The sequence below is a fragment of the Plecotus auritus genome, assembly GCF_963455305.1.
Source record: "Plecotus auritus genome assembly, chromosome: 8".
Classification (NCBI taxonomy): domain Eukaryota; kingdom Metazoa; phylum Chordata; class Mammalia; order Chiroptera; family Vespertilionidae; genus Plecotus; species Plecotus auritus.
The window spans coordinates 82,664,518-82,690,696 of record NC_137782.1 but is presented as its reverse complement, the minus strand read 5'-3'; the positions used below and the strand labels follow the sequence as shown (position 1 = coordinate 82,690,696).

The following is a 26,179-nucleotide window of genomic DNA, read 5'->3' as shown; positions in this document are numbered from 1 at the left end:
GCTGTGACAAGCAGCAAGGTTTCTATTGGCCACAGAGAGGCAGAGCCCACAGGAGACACAGGCACCCTCTTAAAGGGCCCACACACAAAATTTCTTTTGCAGCCCATCACCCTGGGCTCCAGTGGAGAGAGGGCAGTGCAGACTGGAGTTGCCTGAGGAGAGTCTGGGGGTTTGCGGCTTTGGAGAAAGAGGTGGGGAACAGCCAAAAGATACCATATACCGGCCCTGTCATCTTTGTGTTAGTGGAAATAGAGGAAAATGCTCTTTTCTAAGCACCAGACTATATCCAGAAGTAGCTTTCTACTCTGAAAGTCTAGCCTTCCTAGAGTGGTAGGATAAACAAGTGTTTTAGAATTTGAAAGACCAAGATCTAGATCAGCCAGTCAAACCAACCTGCCAGTATCTCAGACAAATGGCCACCTTTCCCTGCTTGAGCACAAGCTGTGTGGAAGACAGCTGGGGTCACGAACAGCATGTTTGTGGTTGTGGAGTTCTCTCCAGACTAAGTGCTTACCTATCCTGTTCCCAGAATTTCCTCTCAAACTTCTGACCACTGCTCTTACCAGCCCTGGGTCAAAGGAACTCAAAAATCATCGCATCCAGGCCCATCCATGGTGTGGAGGCCATGCATGGGTGCATCTGGGATTCAGGCCTGTGCATGGCCATGGGAGCTATGTGTGGCTACATCTGGAGTCCATGTACTTCCCCATGTAACTCTCCACCTTCAATGCTAGTGCTCAATGCTAGTGGTCAGATGTTATTTATTATATGAGAACTAGAGGCCTGGTGCACAGATTCGTGCACCAGTGGGGTCCCTCAGCCTGGCCTGTGCCCTCTCGCAATCCAGGGAATGTCGGACTGCCGGTTTCCGCCTGATCCCTGCAGGCCCTGGTGAGGATCGGGCCAAAACCGGCAGTCTGACATCCCCCAAGGGATGTAGTAGTGTGCGAAGCAGCAGGCGGCCAGGGAGGAGCCCAAGCCCGGGGCCAGGTGGCACGCTGCTCCAGCTCATCCCTGCCCCAGCTCATCCCTGCTCTGCTGCGCCTGCCACTGGTGCTCATAGCGCTGCCACAGAGGCATGAGAGGCTCGTGCTGCCGCAGCTGCGCTTGCCAGCCATGGCATCTGGTTCCCTCCAGTCAGTTGAGTGGCACTCCCACTGTGGGAGCGCACTGACCACTAGGGGGAAGCTCCTGCATTGAGTGTCTGCCCCCTGATGGTCAGCGCGCATCATAGCAACTGGTCGACCAGTCGTTTGATCATTCGGTCGCTTAGGCTTTTATATATATAGATGAAATCTCTGCCACTCTAGCTTCTCCCATGGATTCCTGTTTTGCTATCTGGTGCATCACAAAAACACACCCTTCATGCATAAGACACTAGGCATTGCATTTCCCCTAGTACAATGCACGGTCCAGCTTACCTGTGGAGATCTGTGATCATCTTGTCCTCAAACCGAGCACACAGGTTGTTGAGGACTTGCTCGTGCTGCCCAAACAAGCGAATGTAATTGGAGGTGGGGAGAGGCTCCTTAGAGAGGCATGTGATGGTCTCCACTAATTTATAGTTGTTAATATGTATTCGGAAATAAGTGCCTTTTTTCGCTTTACCTGTTACTATTTCTGTACCCTGTGGGGGGGGGGGAATGGATCAGAAAAAAAAATTAGAAACATTTCTGAACACTGGGAACTTTATCATAGCAATTAACTTTCCAAATATAACAAACTAGGTTATATCTTATGGCTTGTTGCAAATAACTGTAACAGATATTGACTAAACTCAACAGAAGATAGCTGTGTCCGAAGGCACAGTCTTGGACTTAATGACTAAGTGTTCCTCGGGATATTTTAACCTGTGATTGCATCATTCGGAGTTTCTAAATTAGTTGCTAGGTTACAGCCAATTCTCTAATCCTCAATACCTCACACAGCTAATACGTGGGGCTGGGTTTACTCTGCTCCGTGATGTGTGTTAAGACTGCTAATTTTCGTAGTTTTTCACAGCACCATTTTGAGAAAACTTCCTACTCAAAAATGATCAGAAAGAATTTCAGCTTTTTAAAGTTTACTTAAATAAAGGAAATGAGTAAAATGTGAATGTCTGACAGCTTGGTTTGGGGAGGTTTGGCTGTTTGGGAAGGTCTGTTTCCAGGGAGAAGGTTCAAGTTTATGGAAATACACATACACATTATGCAGGCCACATTTTCGCTTATAATTGTCAAAGCTTTATGTCCCCTAGAAACTGGCTGACACGGCCATAGAAGCCGAGATGACAAGGAAAGATGCCACTCTATTCCATGTCACCACCACCTTTTCTATGTCAGCCCCTAATGACAACTGACCTACCAACCAGGACACACTTCCCACAGGCTCAGGCAACCAAACCGAGAATTCGTGGCAGACAAATAGGTTTTGTTGATGGTGGATGAACCTTCAGTTTACCCCCAGACTCTGAACTTAGACTCATGGTCACACTCAATAAATCTTTCCTGAGTGCATATAGATTTAAGATTTTGCTCTGAACTTGAATATGGCATTTATAAATCCAAGGCAAGTTGGACCACACTGATCCCAAACATTTACTTAGTCCCAGACATCCCCTGGGGATTTTGTCTAAACAAGGACACACAGTTTAACTGGATTTTTAATATATATTGAAGCAACTGGTGGGTGTTTGAATATCATATTGCAAAAACCTCGAGAAGGTACAAGGTGAGGTTTACAGGAGGGATATTAGGTAAATCCTGGGCCAACCCCAAGTATGTGTGAGAAATTGGGTATTTGGGGTGGGAGGGAGAGCAAACATAACTTAGTAAAAGGGTTGGGGGTGCAAGCAGCCCATCATTCATAGAGATGGATGGATACAGAGAGAAAATCTACCTGCACAGCAAAGAATTAAAAAACAATTCAGCAGGGCATTACCTAACAGAACAATGGTACATACTAATGATAAGGTACAACACATTCCCTGTTACAAACTATATTTCATAACAGGGAAATATGTTTACAGTACATTTTATACTATAGAAGCAGTTTTAAAATGTACAGATAATTCCTTTTTTTAAAAAAAATATATTTTATTGATATTTTTACAGAGAGGAACGGAGAGGGATAGAAAGCTAGAAACATCGATAAGAGAGAAACATCGATCAGCTGCCTCCTGCATACCCCCCACTGGGGATGTGCCCGCAGCCAAGGTACATGCCCTTGACCGGAATTGAACCCGGGACCCTTCAGTCCGCAGGCCGACGCTCTATCCACTGAGCCAAACCGGTTTCGGCAGATAATTCCTTTTTTAATCAACATTTTAACAAATGTCATTTTCTGAGGTTGGGAGACTGGGTCATTTTTGTTGTTTCTCTTTCTGTTCATTTGACTACGTAGCATTTCTAGTTTTTAAACAATGACTACCACCTCTAAAATGATAAGTCATTTTTAAATACTCTGGCTATGCTGTGGCAACGAACTAGACTTTTGATGAAAAAAATTGAGAGGAAGAGAAATGAAACAGAAAGCAGAAAAAGAAAGAGGGAAGGAAGGAAGGGAGGGAGAGAAGAAGGGAGGGAGGGAGGAGGAACTGTGACAGGGTAGGGTTTGTTGAGAGAAGAGTTTGGAAAAAGCCAGCTTGAGCCACAGGCAGCAGACTTTCTGGTGTCCTTATCTAATCGCCCCCTTACCCTTTGTTCTTTCCACAGCATTTCTCTGGTCCCAGATCACCTCACACACTTTTAAATTCAGATCTGTTTCCTCAGGAATTCATTATATATATATATATATATAATTGATTTCAGAGAGGAAAGGAGAGGGAGAGAAAGATAGAAACATCAATGACAAGAGAGAATCATTGATCAGCTGCCTCCTGCACACCCCACACTGGGAATCGAGCCCGCAACCTGGGTACGTGCCCCAACCGAATGGGAATCGAACCATGACCTCCTGGTTCCTAGGTCAATGCTCAACCACCGAGCCACACCATCTGGGCATCCTCAGGAATTCTTGACTTCTCAGATGGAGTAATGAACGCACCAGGCTGGGGCACTTGGCATCACAGAATAATCTTTGGCATCAACTCCATCATAGCAAACACTTATTTCTGAATTAAATACACGTAGAACTATGAGAGTAAAGAATGTGCCCTTCATGCCTTTCTAACACCTGATGCAAGACCTAAAGACCATTTGAGTTGGTGCCAGCAACTTTAGGCCGGGAAGCCCCTTTGCAGTAGGGATGCCTTAGAAAAGTTGAGTGAGTGCCTGAGGAGGGGCCACTCCCTCGCTGTGGTGGGAGGGTGGCTGGGGGTCCAGGAGAGAGGGCCCTGTCAACAGCTTTGGCACAGTTTTAGCACCAGGTCTCTCCAGTATTCACTGGAGAGCAGAGTCAGCCATCCCACAAGGTCAAGACCCCTCCTCCTTAAAATTTCTTTATGCTGAATGATTAAGAAAGGGAACCCAGGCATCAAAGGGGCCCCCCACGAGATGTGCCCATGTGGCTGACAAAGTTTTGACCTGGCAGCCTTTCACTAAACACTCCACCTTCCGCTCACAAGGACCCCGTGTTTAGCGGGGATGGTTTGGGCCACCATGAGGTGGAGCCCAATGAGGCTGCTGGCCGACAGCAAGGCATCTGAGCAGATGTGCCCTTGGGTGTTAGCCGGGTCCAAGAGGGCCGCCTTGTCAGCATCATTCTCAATGACTTTTTATCACGATCTGTTTGTTTGGGGGCTTTTTTTGGTCTTACTTTTTAATTTAAAAACTGAGTTCTAATCTTTGGGTTGCCTCTGTATGTTTTCACACATCACGACTATGAGGGCTTAAAGAATGTAAAAAGTGGCCACACTGTAGAGAAAGAAATGACTTGTGCTATGATGGCTAATATTAATAAAACAAGTAATTGTGTTCACTTCATGAGATGTGACATTCTGTTAACTCAGTGGAGGTGGGGAGCATTCTGGGAATTTGAAACACGTCAACATTTTTGTACTGACATTAAGGATAATTCACCTACAGATGGGTTTCTCAGACAGATTACCGTTGGAGGGCCAGGCAGACGCATCTACATTTCTTAGGTCATTCCTGTACGGTGGCTCACAGATGGGGAAAAGCCCGCCTCTCCTCACAGAAAATCGCTCCACTAATGACAAGGCAGCTTCCAGCTCTGCCATCCCATGAGGAATCCTAGGAGTAATGATGATGGTTTCACACACTTTCTAATTCTGGGGTGTGTGTCCAGTTTCTCCTTTTATGTATATAAGCAAGTTGTTAGGAAATTTGGATCTTGAATTTAAGATTTTAATGAAGTAACTGGTTCTGATGTGTTTCCTTTTCCTTCCTTTGGATATAATCACCCTTTCAAGTTCCTTTATGATTTTGACAAAAGTTGGGAAAGGGCTCTGGAATTTATGCCAAATGAAAGACACGGGATTAATCAAACCTGGTGTGCAAGAAATTGAGTTCCCAAGTCTCGTGATAAATGCACAATTTTAAATTTAATGGTATCCACAGCAGAACTTGTTGTGACAAATTCCTTTACTCGGTGGTGTATAGCCAACAAAGCATGTGGACTGGAATCTGTAAAGATTAGTTCATTACAGGGATGACTTGAGGTCCCCTTTCTTCCTTTTGTCAGACTACCTCTCAGAGAGCTCATGAATTAATAAACTTCTGACTTAAACATTCCAATTCATGAGTGCTATGAAAGTCCGAAATCTGTACTACATTTATGGTAAAAATAGTAATTTCCTTTCTTTAGTGAAATATTGTTCAATAGCTCCACACTTGATCAACTGGCTATATTTAGGTGACTGGCTGAAAATTTGGGGCAACAATTCTACTTAATCAAATTAATTCCAGCTCCAAAAGATTGCCATGGAACCTTCTTACATTTTTTTTTCTTGGAGAATAAAATAGAAAAACATCTGTTTAGATCTTCTGTACTTATTAAAAAGAAGGCACACCGGGCAAAATGGTTCATTAAAGTCAGGGATCCTGTTCACATACCATCATAGTGCCAGCCAAAGAATCTATTCCAGTGGCATTCTTATTAAGACCCTCATTCCCTAAAAATCCCCTTTGGCTCCTCCTCTGACTTTATTAAGAGACAGTCATGGTTCATAAATAAATGACACTGCGTGTAGGAAATCACAGGGTCCTTGAAGAATCTGGTTCTGTCTGAAACCACGTCCAGTGTTTTTCAACTCTTGCACATCTTTGGCTCTAGTTATTTATTGATGATGACCAAAGTGCTCAGCCTCTGAACACATCATCTGGGCTTCATCCTGTTCATGAAATGCCTCATCTCATCAGTGGCAGATTGTACTCTACAAAGATGGCCACAACAATATCCCCCATCCCTCATAGTTTTCTACAATAAGACCTTGACACTCTTCCCACTGAGAGATGAACTCTACGTCCCCTCTCCTTGAATCCTGGTGGGTTGTGACAGGTCCAACTGAGAGCGTGAAGGAGGTAGTGCTGTGTGACTTTCGAGGCCGGTCATGGAAAGCAATGCAGCTTCTAATTGCTAGTGGGGCCACTTGCACTCAGAGCCCTAAGAAATCTGACTACTCTGAGGTTGCCAGGCTATGAGGAAGCCCAGGTCACACGGACAGCTCAGGTGTGATGCTCTGGTCAGCATTCCTTATGTTTGAATCATTCCAGTCCTTCAGAGGATCCAACCATTGTGTCGCCTCTAACCTTCAAGTCCTCTGACCTGAGGCTCCAGACATTGTGGAACAGTGACAAGCCCTTCCCACTGTGTCCTGTCTGAATTCCTGACCCACAGAATCTGAGCAGAATCAAATGGCTGCTTCATTTCTGTTACATAGCAACAGAAAATGGAACATCATTTGCTTCGATCCTTTATTTGTAAGAAAATTTTTCATCAGACCACATGTAAAAAGTAGCCCTAAAGGAGTCTGGGAGAGGCCCAAGGCAAATAAGGTTTAAACACAGAGCATCTGCCCTTTCCCTGGAGGAAACAGATTTCATTATTTATCTAAGACTATTATTAACAACATCCACCACTGATGGGTCACCTGTTTTGTTCCTAAAAGGCAGTTTTACTCTATATATGATCCCTAAGAATCCCAGACACCCTGAGAAATTGAATAACTTCTCCAAAGCCCATGGGAAGTATATGGAAGAGCTGGGATTCTAATTTTCCGAAGGAAGAAGAGTGAGGGGCCAAGAGTCTGTACAGTTCGAATTTGTCCCCCTTTCGAGGAATTTTCCAATAGTATCCACTTACATCTCATTGACAAGAACCTGCCACAGGGCTGATTCTATTCTCAAGGAAATCTGGGAAATGTGATTACTTTGGTCATTATCATTAACACCCCAAAATACTCAGGATACAAAAATGGGAACAGAGGTTACGTTGCCAACTTCCAGTGTCTGACTCACTGACGAAGAAAGCAAACATGACACATCAGAAAGAAAACCCCCAGTTGACCAAAAACACCACTTTGGGACCATCTGTCAGAGAATCTTATTTAAGGAGCTTGCCAACTGACCAACCACATGTGTCCTTCTGGTTATCTGGAACCCAGGGACGTCCACTCATTACACTTCTGCATCTTCTGCATGGTCCTTCTTGTGTAATTCAGGGAGGGCAGGAGAACAACAGGGTTTCATGGGCATTCCAAACCCTATGCAATTTACTTGCTATGTTGCCACAAAGGTAGTTATTTTAGTTACCTATTGATGTATCACAGGTTACCTCAAAACTTAGTGGCTTAATGTCCTTCAATAGGCGAATGAAGAAATAAACTATGATGCATTCAGAGAAAGGAATGCTATTTAGCACTAAAAAGAAATGAGCTATCAAGCCATGTAGCCCAAATACATATTACAAAGTGAAAGAAGCAAATGGGGAGTGGGGGAGAGAAAGAGGGAAGTGAAGAGGGCATAGAGGGATAAATGACGATGGGAAAAATTAAATTAAATTTGAAAAAGAGAAGCCAATCTGTAAAGGCTACATACTTCACAATTCCAACCACATGACATTCTGGATAAGGCAAAACTCTGGAGATGGTATAAGATCAGTGGGTGCCAGGAGTTAAGGGAGAGAGAGAGATAAAGAGGCGGAGCACAGAGGATTCTTAGGGTAGTGAAACTGCTCTGTATGATACTGTAATGATGGATACATGTCACTATATATTTGTTCAAACCCCTAGAATATACAACTCTAATGTAGACTATAGACTTCGGGTGGTAATGATGTATCAATGTAAGTTCATCGATCATAACTAATGTACCACTTCGATTGGGGATGTTGATAATGGGGACAGTATGCATGAATGGGAGCAGGGGTAGATGGAAAATCTCTGTACTTTCCTCTCAATTTTGCTGTGAGCCTAAAACTGCTGTTAAAAAACAATTAGGGGCTCAAAACAATAAGCATGTATTACCTTGGTCTTTGAGAGTCAGAAATTGGGAGTGGTGCAAGTTAGAAGCTGTAATATCTTTCGTGACCTAGCACTGGAAGCCTCAAACTGTCATTTCCACAAAATCCTGTTGGCTACAGAGGTCAGCCCTATTCAGTGTGGTAGGGAAGCACACAGGGGCATGAATACCAAGAGGCAGGAGTCATTGAGGGCCATCTTGGGGACCGGCTACTGCAGTGGCTTTCTGATGCATGAACCAATACATTACACTAAAGATCTGAACAAATAATGTTCACCCCTGTACACAAAGTGTTATATTTGAAAGTTAAATGAAATTTAGGAATAATACTTACAAAATCAGGCTGGGCCATTTGTACCTCCAAGGGAGATGGAATGGCAGGCTTGCTGATATGCAGATAATGGTAAGACCCAGGAAGCATGCCTCCTAGAGGAAATGGCAAGTTTTTCCACATTTTAATTTAGTTGTTAATAAGGTAGGTAACATGTTAATAAGGTGAGTGAGCTTATATCGGTACTACAGGACAAATGGAGATGCCTAAAATGGTGTATGCTACTCAAACATTCCCACTAAAGGAATTGGTTGGTTGGGATTTACTTAACAAAATCATATGAATGTACCATTATACCCCAAATGTAGCCAACAGTGCTCTAAGATGTGCTAAGCTGATCCTGTGTATCCTTTGATTTCTCATAATTCCTGTTACTCTACCTGCCAAAGCCAAACAAAGACCTTTAGAGTCTAAATGTTGCAATGGTTTTCCCCATCATGTCTCCAATATTTAAAAAATATTCTAAAAGTGTTATAAGGAAAATCAATAAATTTCTTGTTCAATGTTTTAGAAAACTATCATTATCAAACTATTAATATTTCTAGTTTGTCCCAGAAGTATGAGCCTGACCTAACTCTGGTCTCTGACACCCATCCCTTCTCTTCCTCTTTCCCATGGTCTCATCGAGAATGAGAAGCAGAGCGGGACTTCTCTGAGGCCATTTAGATAGATAGAAAAAGATAAGATCTGGAATATAGGGCTTTGTCTCTTTAGTCTGATGTCTATTTACTGGCTTAGGGTCCATGGACACCCTAGGGCAGTGGTTGGCAAACCGCGGCTCGCGAGCCACATGCGGCTCTTTGGCCCCTTGAGTGTGGCTCTTCCACAAAATACCACAGCCTGGGCGAGTCTATTTTGAAGAAGTGGCATTAGAAGAAGTTTAAGTTTAAAAAATTTGGCTCTCAAAAGAAATTTCAATCGTTGTACTGTTGGTATTTGGTTCTGCCGACCACTGCAGCCTAGGGCGTCTATGGATGGCTTTGGGTATTAGTCCTTCAACCTTTTGTAAGTAAACAAAATTTTGTAAGTATATGCATTTTTTTTTTCTAGTAGAAAGTTTGTAAAATTCAAAGACACTATTTCCAAAGGTATCTCTCAACTCTCAAACATAAAGAAATCCTGTGTTACTCATATGATCTTCTTAGAGGCCAACAAGGCTTAACAGATGAATGTAACTATTTACAGGTGCAAATGGTTTGGCTTATCCATCCAGATAGCAGCTAAGGCCTGGGATGCTTGGAAGGGTCTCTTTATCTCTGAACTTACATGAGAATGAAAGTTTGGGAAGACGTCAAAGCATTGTACCATTATGACCAGTTGTGAGTAACTTCTGGGCAAGTCACTGATCATGCTCCAGTCTGTTTAAACACAGTTATTATATAGTCTATAATAAATGCTAAAATTGCCAAGGACCATAATAATAATAATAATAATGCTATGCCTATAATAAATGCTTAAAAAATGAGAGTGAGAGCTCTCCTCTGTTTCTGTGCAGAGAAATCTCCCCACCAAGCCTAAGAGAAAGATGGAGGACTGCCCTGAGCACTGACCCAGACCCAACTGGTGGCTTCATCGGGGGGAGGAAGGTGGCTTACCACACACCTCGGATCTTGGCTGCCTTGTACATGGGAATGAGTCGGTCAAGATCAGCCGGTGGCTCGATCACAGGCTCAAGGGTTGGATCAAAGAGACAGAGCATAGCTGCTGCCAGTTGGAAGCCAACTTCTTTGGAACTGAAGTTGCTGTGAGACCACTCACTTGAGTAATATCTATTGGAGAATTTGGTGAGGGAGCCAGCAGCTCTGATGGCTATGTCGTTGGTGTGGAAGTTCGTATCAATCACAAGTCGGCCATCATAGACAAGACATGCATCATTTAATGCTTTAAATGTTTCATAATCCACATTCTTCTCACAGAAGCTAAAGAATACCTACCAAGTGAACAATTACATTGTTACTTAGTTATCACTCTTTACCTTCCCAAGAGTGTGAACAATCAACAGGGCATTTTATTATTTAAGGAACACACAAAAAATCTAGGTCTACTAAAAGTTTGTCATAATCGTATGTGTATGTGTGTGTGTGTGTGTGTGTGTGTGTGAGAGAGAGAGAGAGAGAGAGAGAGACTCCTGTTTGCTATGAAGAACAAATTATGACCAACTAGTGTCACTCTTTTATTTTTTTATCACTCAATCTAGATATCCAGTAAAGAGGATGCCAAATGATGAAATAGTTATCATAAGAGTCAATATTTTTTCCCAACAAAGAGGTTTACAATTCAGGGGACACCACTTTCCCCATATTCTTCTATATTTTACTAGTATTATTTATTTATTTACTTGCTTACTTATTGTTAATCCTCACCTGAGGATATTTTTCCATTGATTTTTAGAGAGAGTGCGAAGGAGGGGAAGAGACACAGAGAGAAAGACATCCATGTGAGAGAGACACATTAATTGGTTGCCTCCCTCATGGGGCTAGGAATTGAGTCTGCAATCCAGATACATGCCCTTGACTGGAATCAAACCCACAACCCTTCAGTCCAAGGGCTGACACTCTATCCACTGAGCCAAACCAGCTAGGGCTCATTCTTCTATATTTAAAATAACTCTATCTCGGTCTCCTTCCATTTTCCTCTTCTTATTCATGTGTCTGACATTTAGGTCTCTCTAGGTTCCTTCTTACAGTCACCTCATCTAATCTTGAGTTGTCAAATTGCCCCATCATTCCTGGCCTTTTAAACCCCTAAAGCCTGACCTGCAAGATGCCCCATAGAAGATGAGAGCTCCATCAGCCTCAGCATCTACCATGTCTGGGCTTCTCCCTTGTTGCATTCTACCCTGATATGGCACACCATCACTGAATAAATATTTATGGGGTACCTACAAAGCCCTCTGCATACTCCTTAGAAGTGATTGGTATGCCCCCTCCATTGTCTGCCCAAATTTCAATGCTTTCTCATGCTCATCTGAATATCTTCTTCTAAGTTGATGTTGAACATCATTAAAGCAGTTCAAGTTAGTTGTTTTTAAGCCCTCTGTTGTTGTTGAAGCAGTTGAGGTAAGTTTAATCATTTTATTCTTACCTAAATATAGTTTGCCACCTTATTTAAAGCATGCTAGAAATAAAAACATGATATGGATCCTCATCATACTGATGGCCGCCTCCCTGCTTCCTTCACAAGCTTGCTTTACCCACCTCACTTGCCCAGCTCTGTATAAAAATTAGCTGTTTTGGACCAAAGGTAACCCTCTCTCACATCCCTTCCCTACACCCATGAATGGTACATGAATGCTGAATAATCCTGTGGTAGAGATTAGTCATGCATAACTATGTAAATTTAAATATAAATTAATTAAAAGTAAACAAACTTTAAAATCCAAACCCACCGTTGTACTGAGGCAGGATAGTAAGAAGCTAGGGAAATTCCTAGGCAAGTGGAATAGGGAAACTGAGACAAGATAATTAAACAAGGCCAAACAAATTGAACAACTTACCACTAGCTAGTGAATTATAAGACCTTATCTTCCTTAAACCAAGGACGGAGGAAATCAGGGGAACAAATAACAAAATCCTGATTGGAACCACACAGACCCAAGATAAGAGTAAAACAGTAAAGCAGACCGAATAATAATCCCAAACTCTTCTCTACACTCATTTTGATGCATCAGCATATTAAAAACTCACCTGGAAAGCTGATGAATATTCTACGGAAATCCTCCCCTAAGATTCTCCCTTGCAAAAGAAACATAAAAACCCTCAAGACAAAAACTCAGTGTGGGTTTGCTCTAGAGCAGAGGTGGGCAAACTTTTTGACTCAAGGGCCACAATGGGTTCTTAAACTGGACCGGAGGGCCGGAACAAAAGCATGGATGGAGTGTTTGTGTGAATTAATATAAATTCAAAGTAAAGGAGCGGAGGGGAGAGCAAGAGAACTGGATAGAACAGCCAGATCCGGCCCACGGGCCGTAGTTTGCCCATGGCTGCTCTAGAGCATGCTCATGCCCCTTCTCAGGCATGAAAATTTTATTTCCCCCTAACTCTCAGGGTCCCCATGAGACTTGCAACCAGGGGAGCAGTGGGCAATGGCAACTCATGCTGGGCTTACCCCGGATCCTGTCTCCAAGACCCCCTTTTCCTCTAACTTTCCAGTGAGCTCAAAGCAGCCCCTCATTGGCTCACTTCTGTCACTGTGACCTTTACTTCCCAGTGACCTAATGGCAGCCCCACCTTGGCTCACTTCTTTCCTATAAATTCCTAGAGAGCCAAAGAAGAGCACCACCTAAGCTCTCTCTAGTTGTTTCTTTTACCCTAAATCCTTTTTATGTTTCACTGTCCCCAGCTTTAATAAATGTACTCTCAAAATCACCTGGATTCATACTGTGAAATCTTTCCTATATGAAGTCAAGAACTCACACACTACACTGAGGTAGACCCACTCTGGGCCTGGAGCCTCATCGGGTAACAGTAGTAGCTTATTTCAAACTAGAGGCCCGGTGCACAAAATTTGTGCATGGGAGGGGTGGAGGGGGTCCCCTCAGCCCTGCCTGCACCCTCGGGGGATGTCTGACTGCCTCGGGGGATGGGGATTGGGCCTAAACCAGCAGTCGGACATCCTTCTTGCAATCAGGGATGCTGCATGGACCAGTGATCATACTTTCATAAAGGTGAAAGGCATCTTGCTGTTGTATGGGCAGCTACATTTTTTTGCCCTGATTATAAGAAGTAGTACATAACATGGCCCTTCTGAGGCAGTAGTACCATTTTCCCCATCTTATGGGTGGAAAAACTGAAGCAGAGAGAAGTTAATAATTGGTTTTGTCTCACAGTTGTAAGTGTCACAATCAGGGCTGACCACAAAATGTGCAAGCCAGAGTCCATGCATGTCATCGCTGCATCATCCTGTTTTTCAGTGTTAGAGTAGCCTTGCCAGGTTTTAATTTTTAAATCTAAGATACTGTTCCCAATATATAGGGTAGGGTCCCTAGGCCTGGCCAGCGATCAGGGCTGATCTGTGGGGCAACTGGCAGGCGGGGTGATTGGGGGGCCCCTGCTGGTACCCACCTTGGCTGGCAGCTTGGCACTGCCCGCTCGCCGACCTCGCTCCCCAGTCACCGATGCCAGTCGCCTCCCCCTGGTGGTCAGTGCGCATGATAGCAACCGGTCATTCTGCCGGTCATTCTGCCATTGGGTTGATTTGCATATTAGGGTATATTATATAGGATGCTAAAAAGCTATAGCTGTATAGTTGCTGCCATATTGGACAACACAAATATTGACCATTTCCATCATCAAAGAAAGCTCTATTGGACAGTGCCAGACTCAGGTCCATCATCTCAGTAAAGCCTTTTATTCTCACTCAGGGAGCCAAAAGGATCTTTCCCCTTTTCTCTGTGTCTGTTCACTCAGCTATTTAACCCTATGCCAGTTACTCCCATCTCAGGCAGCTTATTTCTTTTGAATCTCTAAAATTCTTACTGTTTTATAACTCCTACGCAGTGACTAAAGGAAAATATTTTTCTCTGAGTCTGTCTCTGATTCTGAATCTTTCTGTCTCCTCACTCCTCTTTTCTCTCTCCTATACTCTTTTCCCATCTATATAAAAATAGATTTCCCATTCATATAAAAATATAGAAGTGTAGCTGGGGTTTCAGTGGAGCTAAAATTATAGTCAATGTCTAGAGTTTCCTTTCCATGTTGGAGCAGAGGCCATCCCAGAATCAGGCTGGCATAGTTTGTGTTCCCTGTTGCAGTCCACCAGTCCATTGCATGTGGGGTCTGCAGGGCCACATGGCTATGGAGGAAACACAGGTGAATGCAAGGAAGCAGGAACAACAGAGTCCCATGAGTCAAAAGTCAAGAGCACATGAGAGAGAACTCCTTTGTTTAGGAGATTCTGTATTCTCAAATATTCATGGGTTTGTAGTAGCCACATCCATTATGGCCAATGATTTTTGTCACTAGGTAAGACTGATAGGCAAGTATTTTCCCTATGTTACTCCAACTTTACTGGGCATGTGTCTGTTTTCCCTTTGTTGGATCCCTTCTCCCGGTGTTTTGCAGTGAATAGGATGGTGGTTCCCCAGGGAGTGCAAAGTGGCAGCTTCCTGATGAAGCTGCCCAAATGACACACCTATAATGTCTGGCTTCCCCCTTTGCTTATTTCCTATTATTAATAATTAGCGAATTATAACAGTATCAGTCTTATTTCTCTCCTTACAATTCACATGACTTTTATTTCTTTTGCATCCTTAATCATGCTGACTAGGACCTACAGTACAAGGGTATCCTGGTCTTGTTTCTTATATGAAGGAGAGAGTATTCAGTCTACCATTATTAAGTATGACACTGGCTGTGGGATTTTTTGTATAAGCTTTTTATTGGGTTGAGATACCTCTCATATACTTAGAGTATGGTGAATGTTTTTATCACAAAAGGTATTGGATTTTGTCAAACACCATATCTGTATCTACTTAGATGACCATATGCACATGTTTTTATCTTTTATTATAGTAATTACAGTAATACTAGAGGCCTGGTGCACAAAATTTGTGCACTGGTGGGGGGGGGTCCCTCAGCCTGGCCTGCAGCCTCTCGCAGTCTGGGAGCACTTGGAGGGATGTCCGATTGCCGTGGAGGCAGGAGAGGCTCCTGCCACCGCCGCTGCACTCGCCAGCCATGAGCCTGGCTTCTGGGTGAGCAGTGCTCCCCCTGTGGGAGCACACTGACCACCAGGGGGAAGCTCCTGCATTGAGTGTCTGCCCCCTGGTGATCAGTGTGCCTCATGGTGACCAGTCGTTCTGCCATTCAGTCGATTTGCATATTAGCCTTTTATTATATAGGATGGTGTATTGCATTGACTGATTTTTAGATGTTAAAATCAACCTTCCCTTCTTGCAAAAACTTAAGCCTTAAACAGAATTGCTCTAGTGAATAGCCTATTTGTAAGAAGAGCTATTTGCCTGAAGGTCATGGGGAAAACGTAGCTAGAATTAAGATAGAGTCAGAGAGGGCAAGCATTTCACTGTTACATGAACACTACTTTTGCTATACTCATGAGTTTTGGTATGTTTAGTTTTTGTTTTAATTCATCTCAAAGAATTTTCTAATTTCCTTTTTTATTTCTTTTTTAACCCACTGTTCTTTAGAATTGTATTAATTTCTATATCTTTGTGGATGTCCCAAATATCCCTTTTTATTATCTAAATAAATTGTATTATCTTTAGAACAAAAATATAGAAAGCCATTTGATTTGAATTACAATTATATATAAAAAAACAGCAGCATCAACCTCTTGAGCCTTCAAAAATGTTCAAAGTCCCCTCACTATCTCCACAAAAGTTCTTCTACCTAAACAGTTCTTTTCCTAATTAAACCTACTTTTTGTTAAATAGCACATTTAATCTACGAATTCTTGTTTTCCTGAGTTTTTAAAAATTACTACTATTGCAATGGTATTACTTTATACTGTTTTGGTGTAGGCATTCGCAATTTGGCTACCTTTGAGGTTTCACAGGAGTGTGTGGACATGATGGGAAAGCAAATCTAACAATGTTCATGGGAACATGTGCTTGAAGTTACAGCTCTCTCAAATACAATTCATGCCCTGACCGGTTTGGCTCAGTGGATAGAGCGTCGGCCTGCGGACTCAAGGGTCCCAGGTTCGATTCCGGTCAAGGGCACGTACCTTGGTTGCGGGCACATCCCCAGTGGGGGGGTGTGCAGGAGGCAGCTGATCAATGTGTTTCTTTCTCATCGATGTTTCTAACTATCCCTCTCCCTTCCTCTCTGTAAAAAATCAATAAAATACATTAAAAAAAAATACAATTCATGTGCTCCTGCAATGCCAACTAAATACTGCATATTGGATAAGACATGAAGTAAAAACATCTGGCCACACTGATGTTGTTCCAAATAAGTATTTAACACTACTTATATTTATAATTCAGATTAGGAAGAGCAAAACTCCCTGGTTAGAAAATCAGGAGTCACCAATCTGATAAACCTCATTCAACATGCATTCTGACAAACACTTCTTTTTAACAAAATGTACCTCAATTTAAACTAAAAAACACACAACACAGTTCACTCCTTTCTCCCACCTCCACTCCCTGCCTCTTGCAACCACTAATCTGTTCTCTGTATCTATAAGATTGCTGTATTTTTCAAGATCCTACATATAAGAGAGATGATACTGTATTTGTCTTTCTTTGTCTGACTTACTTCACTTAGCATAATGCTCTCAAGTTCCTTTCATGTTGTCCTAACTGGCAAGATTTCATTCTTTTTATGGCTGAATAATATTCCATTTTGTGTGTGTATCATGATTTCTTTATCATTCATTCACTTAGGTTGTTTCTATATGTTGGCTACTGCAAATAATGCTACAATAAGTGTGGGGATGCATATATCTTTTCAAATTAGTGTTTTCATTTTCTTTAGACAAATACACAGAACTGAACTTGCTGGATCATAGGGTAGTTCTCTTTTTAATTTTTAGAGGAGCCTCCATACAGTTTTCCACGTGGCTGCTCCAGTTTACATTCCCATCAACAGTGCACAAAAGTCCCTTTCTCCACATCCTCACCAAAACTTTTTATTTCTTGTCTTTTTTATAATAATCAGTCTAATAAGTGTGAAGTGATATCCCATTGTGATTTTGATTTGCATTTCCCTGATAATTAGTGATATTGAGCATCTCTTCATGTGCCTGTTGGCCACCTATATGCCTTCTTTGGAAAAATGCCTATTCAGATATTCTGCCTATTTAAAATTAAATTGCTTGGAGGCTTTTTGCTATTGAGTTATATGAGTTCATTATGTACTTTGGATATTAGCTCATCAGACATAAGATTTGCAGTTATTTTCTTCCATTAAGTGAGTTGCTACTTCATTTTTTTTATGGTTTCCTTTGCTATGCAGAAGCTTTTTAGTTTGATGTAATCCCACTTGTCTATTTTTGCTTTTGTTTTTGGTGTCAGATTAAAAAAGTGATTGCCAAGACCTAAGCTAAGGTCTGGCCAGCATGACTCAGTGGTTGAGTGTTGACCTATGAACCGATAGTTCACGGTTCGATTTCCAGTCCGAGCATATGCCTGGGTTGTGGGCTCGATTCCCAGTGTGGGGCATGCAGGAGGTAGCCAATTAATGATTCTCTCTCATCATTGATGTTTCTATCTCTTTCTCCTTCTCCTTTCCTCTCTGAAATCAATAAAAAACATTTTTACAAAGACCTAAGCTAAGGAAATTAGCACCTTTGTTTTCTTTTAGTAGTTTTATGATTTCAGGTCTTATGTTCAAATTTTTAATACATTTTGAATTAATTTTTGTGTATGGTGTAAGACAGTGGTCCATTCTTTTGCACGTGGCTATTCAATTTTCCAGTGCCATTTATTGAAGAGACTATACTTTCCCCATTATATATATTTGGCTTCTTTTTCATAAATTAATTGATTATCCATGCATAGGCTTATTTCTGGGCTCTCTATTCTGATCTATGTGTCCGTATTTATGCAAATACCATACTGTTTTAATTACTATAGCTTTGTAATATAGTTTGAAATCAGAGAGTGGGATGCTTCCAGCTTTCTTCTTCCTTCTCAAGATTGCTTTGGCTATTCAGCATCTTTTATGGTTCTATATGAATTTTAGTATTGTTTGTTCTATTTCTGTGAAAAATACCATTGGAATTTTAAAATATATATTTTATTGATTTTTTTATAGAGAGGAAGGGAGAGGGATAGAGAGTTAGAAACATCACCTCCTGCACACCCCCCCACCCGGGATGCGCCCACAACCAAGGTACATGCCCTTGACTGGAATCAAACCTGGGACCCTTCAGTCCACAGGCCGACGCTCTATCCACTGAGCCAAACCAGTTAGGGCAATACCATTGGAATTTTGACAGAGATTGTATTTAATCTGTATAGTGCTTTGGGTAGCATGGGCATTTTAACAATATTAAATCATTCAATCCATGAGCATGAAATATCTTTCCATTTATTTGTGTCTTATTCAATTTTTTTCATTGTCTTATAGTTTTAAATATACAGGTCTTTCACCTCCTTGGTTACATTTATTCCTAGTTATTTTACTCTTTTTGATACAATTGTAAATGGGGTTGTTCTAATTTCTCTTTGTGATAGTTTGTTATTAGTGTAAATAAATGAAACAGATTTTTATGTTTTTATTTTGTATCCTGCAACTTTACTGCATTTGTTTATTAGTTCTAACAGTTTTTTAGATAGAGTCTATAGGATTTTCTATACATAATATCATGTCATCTGCAAACAGTGATATTTTGCTTCTTCCTTTCCAATTTGGAAACATTTTTTTTTCTTTCTTGCCTAACTAGAGGCCTGGTTCATGAAATTCGTGCATGGGGAGTGTGTGTGTGTGTGTGTGGGGGGGTGTGTGTCCCACAGCCCAGCCTGCACCCTCTCCAATCTGGGACCCCTCGAGGGATGTCCGACTGCCCATTTAGGCCCAAATGCCCTCCCCTGCAGGCCTGGTCTCCCCTAACTGTCCCCTGCCCTCTCCTCCCTGCTGGCTTCTGTAATCTCCTGAACTGGCAACTCTGAGGATACATGTTGCAAGTTGAGCCACTACACTCCCCCAACCCGTCCAAAAAAAGGCACTCTATATATCTCCTATGTCTCTATTCTATGGAGAAAGACTCACTATTGGTATTTCCAGAATCTTTTTTTTTTTAATATTTTATTGATTTTTTTACAGAGAGGAAGGCAGAGGGATAGAGAGTTAGAAACATCAATGAGAGAGAAACATCAATCAGCTGCCTCCTGCACACCCCCCCACTGGGGATGTGCCTGCAACCAAGATACATGCCCTTGATTGGAATCGAACCTGGGACCTTTTAGTCCCCAGGCTGACGCTCTATCCACTGAGCCAAACCAGTCAGGGTTATTTCCAGAATCTTAAGCGGTTAACAGCAGCATAGACTTAAGGGCCCTGCTGACCTGGGTTGGTATCCCTGCATACTACCTATTTGGAGCCACGATGTTCTCATCTGTAAAATGGGATGCTTCCCTTTACAGAGCTGTTGTGCAGAGGTGACAGAATGCACTGCAAGCATTCAGCACTGTGCCTGGGACATGGCAAGCTCTCAATGTTGACACTGTTCAAATCGTTGACATTCCTTCCATGAAGAGGCAAGGTCTAATTCCCTCCCCTTGAGTATAATAAGGGTCAGCCTTAGTGAGGGGCCTAGTGACTACAATGCAGGTGTAGTGATGCCACTTGGCTTCTGAGGTTGGGGCAGGAAAGGTGATCTCTCTCTCTCTCTCTTTCTCTCTCTCCAGATGCTCTTAGAACCAAGTCACCATAGTAAGAAGAAGTCTAGTCACCTGAAGTGGCCATTGGTAAGTGCTCTGGTCAAAACTGCAACTTAAGTTCATCCAGCATCAACAGCCAGACATGGGTGAACATACCTCCTAGATCTGTGGTCGGCAAACTGTGGCTCGCGAGCCACATGCGGCTCTTTGGCCCCTTGAATGTGGTTCTTCCACAAAATACCATGGCCTGGGTGAGTCTATTTTGAAGAAGTGGTGTTAGAAGAAGTTTAAGTTTAAAAAATTTGGCTCTCAAAAGAAATTTTAATCGTTGCACTGTTGATATTTGGCTCTGTTGACTAATGAGTTTGCCGACCACTGTCCTAGATGATTCCAGGCTCCCCCATGGGGTTGGACTTCAACCACATAAGGGACTTCCCGTGAGAACTGTCCAGCTAAGCCACCAGAACCACTACGTTTGTTACTCAGCAATAGATAAACTGAACAATTAGAAAGCAAACCCCCAAATCGTGACTGTAAATTCACCATCCACCATCTTTCAGACCTCAAGTCCAGAGGCAGCAAGGGGGGTTCCCTGGACCTACTTACAGAGCACGGAAGTTTGAAAGGCTTGGTGGGCGTGGTGAAGCTGGCGCTGCTAATAGGGTCTGGGTCTTCGCCATCGTTCCACTGAGCCAGGAGCGCATCCTGGTGAATGGTAACCCCAGCTGCTTGCAGCGCGTCTTCCACTGCTCTTTCCACCGAATAGTTGTTGATGCAGGTGATGCTGGAAGTGGGCGGGGGCTGCACCAGGTGGATGTTGGAGCCCCTCACGCCAAGGTGTAAGAGCATCTCTACTGTGGTGTAAGTGTCGATTGTATCTCCATAGACAATGATATTCCCTAGAAAAGGGCGGGGGGGGGGGGGGATGCTAAGATATACCGTTAAAAAACACACAACCTTATTAGTCAAATGCTAATAATGCCGAATTGCTCCCTGCAACCCTCACTATTTTCAGCTGCTGGAAGCCAGTGGTGTTACCTAGCAACGGCGACCAAGATAATTTAGTAAAAAATTGGCACAAAACATCCCACAAAGTAGTCAAGTACTTTTAACTCAGAAGTAGGACATTCATTTATGTTACTATGATTTGAAAGTTGAAATTATGCTAAATGAAACTGTCTAGAATAACAACCTTTTATCTTGTTTTGTTCCCTCTTTGTCACTTATTAAGGGGAAAATTACTAAAGTTTTCAATATATACAAGTTCTTCCTAAGATGAAAAGGACAATGGTAAAAAAAAAAAAAAATCATGTACATGATGGTACGAATATTTTAATATTTAAATGTTGAAACTTGTTGATTTTGAAGAAATTATTTTCTTTTTTTTTGAGAACTAAAGACTAAAATATTCTGCTTTTCAATGGATGATTTTTATAAAGATTCAAATTCTGATTTTTTTAAATATATTTTATTGATTTTTAACAGAGAGGAAGAGAGAGGGATAGAGAGTTGGAAACATCGATGAGAGAGAGACATCGATCAGCTGCCTCCTGCACGCCCCCTACTGGGGATGTGCCCGCAACCCAGGTACATGCCCTTGACCGGAATCGAACCTGGGACCCTTGAGTCCGCAGGCCGACGCTCTATCCACTGAGCCAAACCGGTTTCGGCCAAATTCTGATTTTTGAATGTACTGTGCCAAGACCCAGCAAAAGTGACCAAAGGGTGTTGTTTTGGTAACTGAAAAGAAAATCATAACTTTGGAAGATTTCCCTTGTGTAAGAACATTGTGATGGTAACAGTTTATACTGTTTATTTATATCTTCTTAAGAATACTACAAAAGCAATTTTATATGCTATCCTACTAATCTCATCAGTTGTAAGATCAAAGATACTATTAAATGAGTGAAATGTATTTATGCTACTTACATGCTATTTTTGACATTGAATTGGCATTTTTTACCTTTTCACAAAGAAAGAAACTGCTATAGACTCAGTTTTCAGGCAAGCTGTAACAATTTACTCCAAATGATAGATTCATTGAATCAAACCCTCCCCCCTTTACAAAATGATATGAAAAAGTATTTTACGAAGCAAAATAAATGGCAAGTGCATTTATTCAATTAGGTTGACTAAATTATGCAAAAAAATCTATTTCAATCTAAAATTGAAATAAAGGTGTAATGGCTTGTCTAATTTGCTTAGAAAAAAAGGAACTAGAATAACTTTCAGATGACTTCTCTGAGGATAACAGCATTTAGAAAGTTCTCCCAGCCTTCCTGTTGTTCAAATTTGGAACAGCAAGAGGGCACTGAAGCTAGAGGCAGGGTCCTTCCTTCTTGCCTTCACTAAGAGGCTCCAATTTTGTGGCTAGTCCCTCTTCTATTCCCTCTTCTCATGCAACATTCACTGGTGAGCTGCATTTTCCTTGGCTGAAAGTGCCAATGTTTTGCTGAAATTACTGAGGCTCCCACCTGCTGTGAAACATGAATCCGGTGTTCGGCACAATAAAGAGTCAGCCTGCCAGGAAAGCCAAAACTTGAACCTCAAACTGTCAAATGTTAGGTCTTATGCCCTTTTAAAATATGCATGCCAAAACAATGTTCATCTTCAGTGAAACGAATTTAAGTGTTTAGGCCCTAAATAACTCAGAGTTTAATATTTTCCCAATCTCCTTCATGTTACCTTTTAGTAACTATACTGTGAGATGAGCTTTTTCATTATAGACTCATGGAAGCCCAGGCAATGCATTGTTGCTGGGGTTTAGAAAGCTGTACTGTCTGCCCACAGAGAGTAGGCAGCTGGAGAGGATGATACTTTTCATTTCAAAAGGTAATACATTTTATAAAACCTCTAATGTTTAAGTTAGATGTATATTTATAGCCTAACTTCTATATATTTTGTCTTACATTAAGTTTAATTTAAAACAATCCCCACTCCAAATATGAGACTTTGATTATCATAACAGTCAGCTATTCTCACAATAATGCTGCATAACAAACTATCCCCAGAACTCAATGTCAAATAACAACAAGCTGTTGTAGGTTGGCTCACACATCGTGGGCTGGCTGATGTCAACTGATCTGGCTCAAATTTGTGGCTGGGGTCAGGTGTGTACCATGTCTTTCACCTTCAATGGACAGACAGATACCTGAGGCACATTCTGTTTATGGAGAAATGCAGAAGTACAAGAGGGCAAGGGCCTCCCCTTACATTACATCCTCTAACGTTCTATTTATCAAAGTGAGTCACACGGCCGTGTCCATGGTCAAGGAGGCTGCAAGTATACTCTGCCTGAAGTAGGAAAGGGAAGGTGTGGACAATAGTCCAAACCATCAGTCATACTGGGCATATATTAAATAAACTAGAGGCCTGGTGCACAAAATTTGTGCACTGAAGGGGTGTACCTCAGCCCAGCTTGCACCCTCTCCAATCTGGGACCCCTCGGGGGATGTCTGACTGCCGGCAGTCGAACATCCCTCTCACAATCTGTGACTGCTGGCTCCTAACTGCTTGCCTGCATGCCTGCCTGATTGCCCCTAACTGCTTCTGGCTGCCAGCCTGATAACTCCCTAACTGCCCTCCTAACCACCTGATTGATGCCTAACTGCTCCCCTACTTGCCCAATTGCCTCCAACTTCCCTCCCCTGCAGGCCTGTTCGCCGCCAACTGCCCTCCCCTGCCAGCTCGATTGCCCCAACTGTCCTCCCCTGCTGGCCTGTTTGCCCCCAACTGCCCTCCCCTGCTGGCCTGTTCACCCCCAATTGCCCTCCCCTGCTGGCCATCTGTGGTGGCCATCTTGTGGCAGTCATCTTGTGACGACATCGGGTGGCCATCTTGTGACAACGTGGGAGCGGCCATCTTGTGATGACATGGGGGCAGCCATTTGTGATGGCGTGAGGGCGTGAGGGATACCTAGGCTTTTATTAGCATAGATGCTTGTATGATCTAATTTAAAAAATTTTTTCATTTAAACGTGTTTATATGCTTACTTATATTTCTCTTACCAGGTGTACCAGTTAATAATGTGGATTTTATAATCAAAGAAAACACGATAATTTCAAGAGAAACATCAAAAGTGGTAATATCCATCACTAGCTACACATTTCCCCCATCTTTCGGGTAATTTGTGGATACCGTCCCAATAAAACTTTTCTTGTTTTGAGGCAAACCATTCAGAGACCCAATTTTCCACTTCTCCGTACGTTTTGAAGTGCTGCTCAGAAAGTACATGTGCCATCAATCGGAATAAGTGGCAATCTGAAGGAGCAAGGTCTGGTGAATATGGTGGGTGGGTTAATACTTCCCAGGCAAGATCTTTTAACATGTCTTTAACTGGTTTTGAAGTGTGTGATGGTGAGTTGTCATGAAGCAAAATTACTTTGTCGTGTCTTCTGGCACATTCTGGTCATTTCACGATCAAAGCGTGGTTCAAATTGATTATTTGTTGTTGGTAGCAATCAGTATTAACAGTTTCACCTGGTTTTAGAAGCTCATAATATACCACACCTTCTTGATCCCACCATTGTCTTCTTTCTGAAGCGATTTGGCCTTGTAGTCAATGTTGACGGTTGACCTGGATCAACCCATGATTCTGTGTGTTTGGGATTCTCAAAATAAATCCACTTTTCATCACCAGTCACAATTCGATGGAAAAAAGACTTCCTTTTGTGCCGCTGAAGCAACATTTTACTGATGACTTTTCGGTTTTCCATTTGTCTTTCGTTCAGTTGATGCGACATCAATTTTTCTTCCTTTAAAATCTTTCCCATTGCTTGTAAATGCTTAGAAATATAAATAAGCATATAATCTTTCCCATTGCTTGATTGGAAATTGTTGGCTGAGCAACGTTTAATCTTTCTGCAAGTTGTTTTTGAGTTTGACACACATCTTCATCCAATAATGCTTGTAATTGTTGGTCTTCAAACATTTTTGGTTGACCTGGACATTCTTTGTCTTTCACATCAAAATCATCACTTTTAAAGCATTTAAATCAGAGTTCACAAGTATCTTGAGATGGAGCATGTTCACCATAAGCTTCCTGAAATATATGATAACTTTCAGCAGCACTTTTCTTCAAAATAAAGTAATGAATTAAAACTTCCCGCAAATGTTCTTTTTTTGGCACAAAATTCGACATTTTTAAGCGTAAAAATATCTATGATGTTAACACCTTCAGAAAATTTGACGTATGAAGTTTTGAAGCTTGTTGTCAATATAACAAAATAGCATACATATCAAATCGCATATATATCAACATATGTTTAATTCCATCTATTGAAAAAAATCCGCATTATTAACCGGTACACCTGGTATTCCCTATAAAATATAGTAGAATCTCATTATAATTTGTTACTAAATAAAAACATGTCATATCCCTCCACAAGTATGACAAGACCCTATGTAACAAAATCAGCCCATTACTCTTTGCCATTGATCTCTTGCCTTTTAAATTTTCCCATTCTCTGGGGGATTATTTTTTCCTATTATCTTTGTGTAGTTTTGAGTTCTTTCTACATCACTTTTACTTTGTAAAGAATTTTTAGATTCCTGTTTATCTCGTAACTCCTATATACCAGGCACAGAGCACAGCACTTTTATACACAATCCATTATAATTATTATTACTAGTATTATCATCGCCATCAATAACAATATTTAAAGCTGTTAACAATAATATTGTTATTTTTAAAAATTTTTCTTTATTGTTGAACCTATTACAGATGTGCCCTTCCCCCGGTCCCCAACCCCTCCTCCCTGCCTTCCCAGGCCTTCACCACACTATTGTCTGTGTCCAAAGGCTATGCATATCTATAATAATAAAAGTGTAATCTGCTAATAAGACCAGACAGCCAAACGACCTTCTGGACATCATTCCGGATGTCCTTCCGGATGAAGCCATGGTGGCGGGGGCCATGGCAGAGGCGGTTAGGGGTGTTGAGGCAGGCAGGTGAGTGGTTAGGGGCAATGAGGCAGGCAGGCAGAGGTGGTTAGGGGCAATCAGGCAGGCAGGCGAGTGGTTAGGGGTGATGAGGCAGGCAGGTGAGCAGTTAGGGGTGATCAGGCAGGCAGGCAGAGTGGTTAGGGGCAATCAGGCAGGCAGGCAGAGGTGGTTAGGAGTGATCAGGCAGGAAGGCAAGCAGTTAGGGGCAATCAGGCA

General features: G+C 42.0%; 1 protein-coding gene across 1 annotated transcript in view; it reads right to left on the bottom strand.

The window, feature by feature from the left end:
* Positions 1-26,179, bottom strand: part of CFAP61 (cilia and flagella associated protein 61) — a 248,954-nt gene that overhangs the window by 53,797 nt on the left and 168,978 nt on the right. The window contains exons 22-25 of the mRNA XM_080683048.1: positions 20,627-20,919; positions 10,333-10,660; positions 8,734-8,825; positions 1,422-1,627 (exon numbers count right to left, since the gene is read on the bottom strand). Coding sequence (XP_080539174.1) covers positions 1,422-1,627; positions 8,734-8,825; positions 10,333-10,660; positions 20,627-20,919 — 919 coding nt within the window. The remainder of the gene's footprint in view (positions 1-1,421; positions 1,628-8,733; positions 8,826-10,332; positions 10,661-20,626; positions 20,920-26,179) is intronic.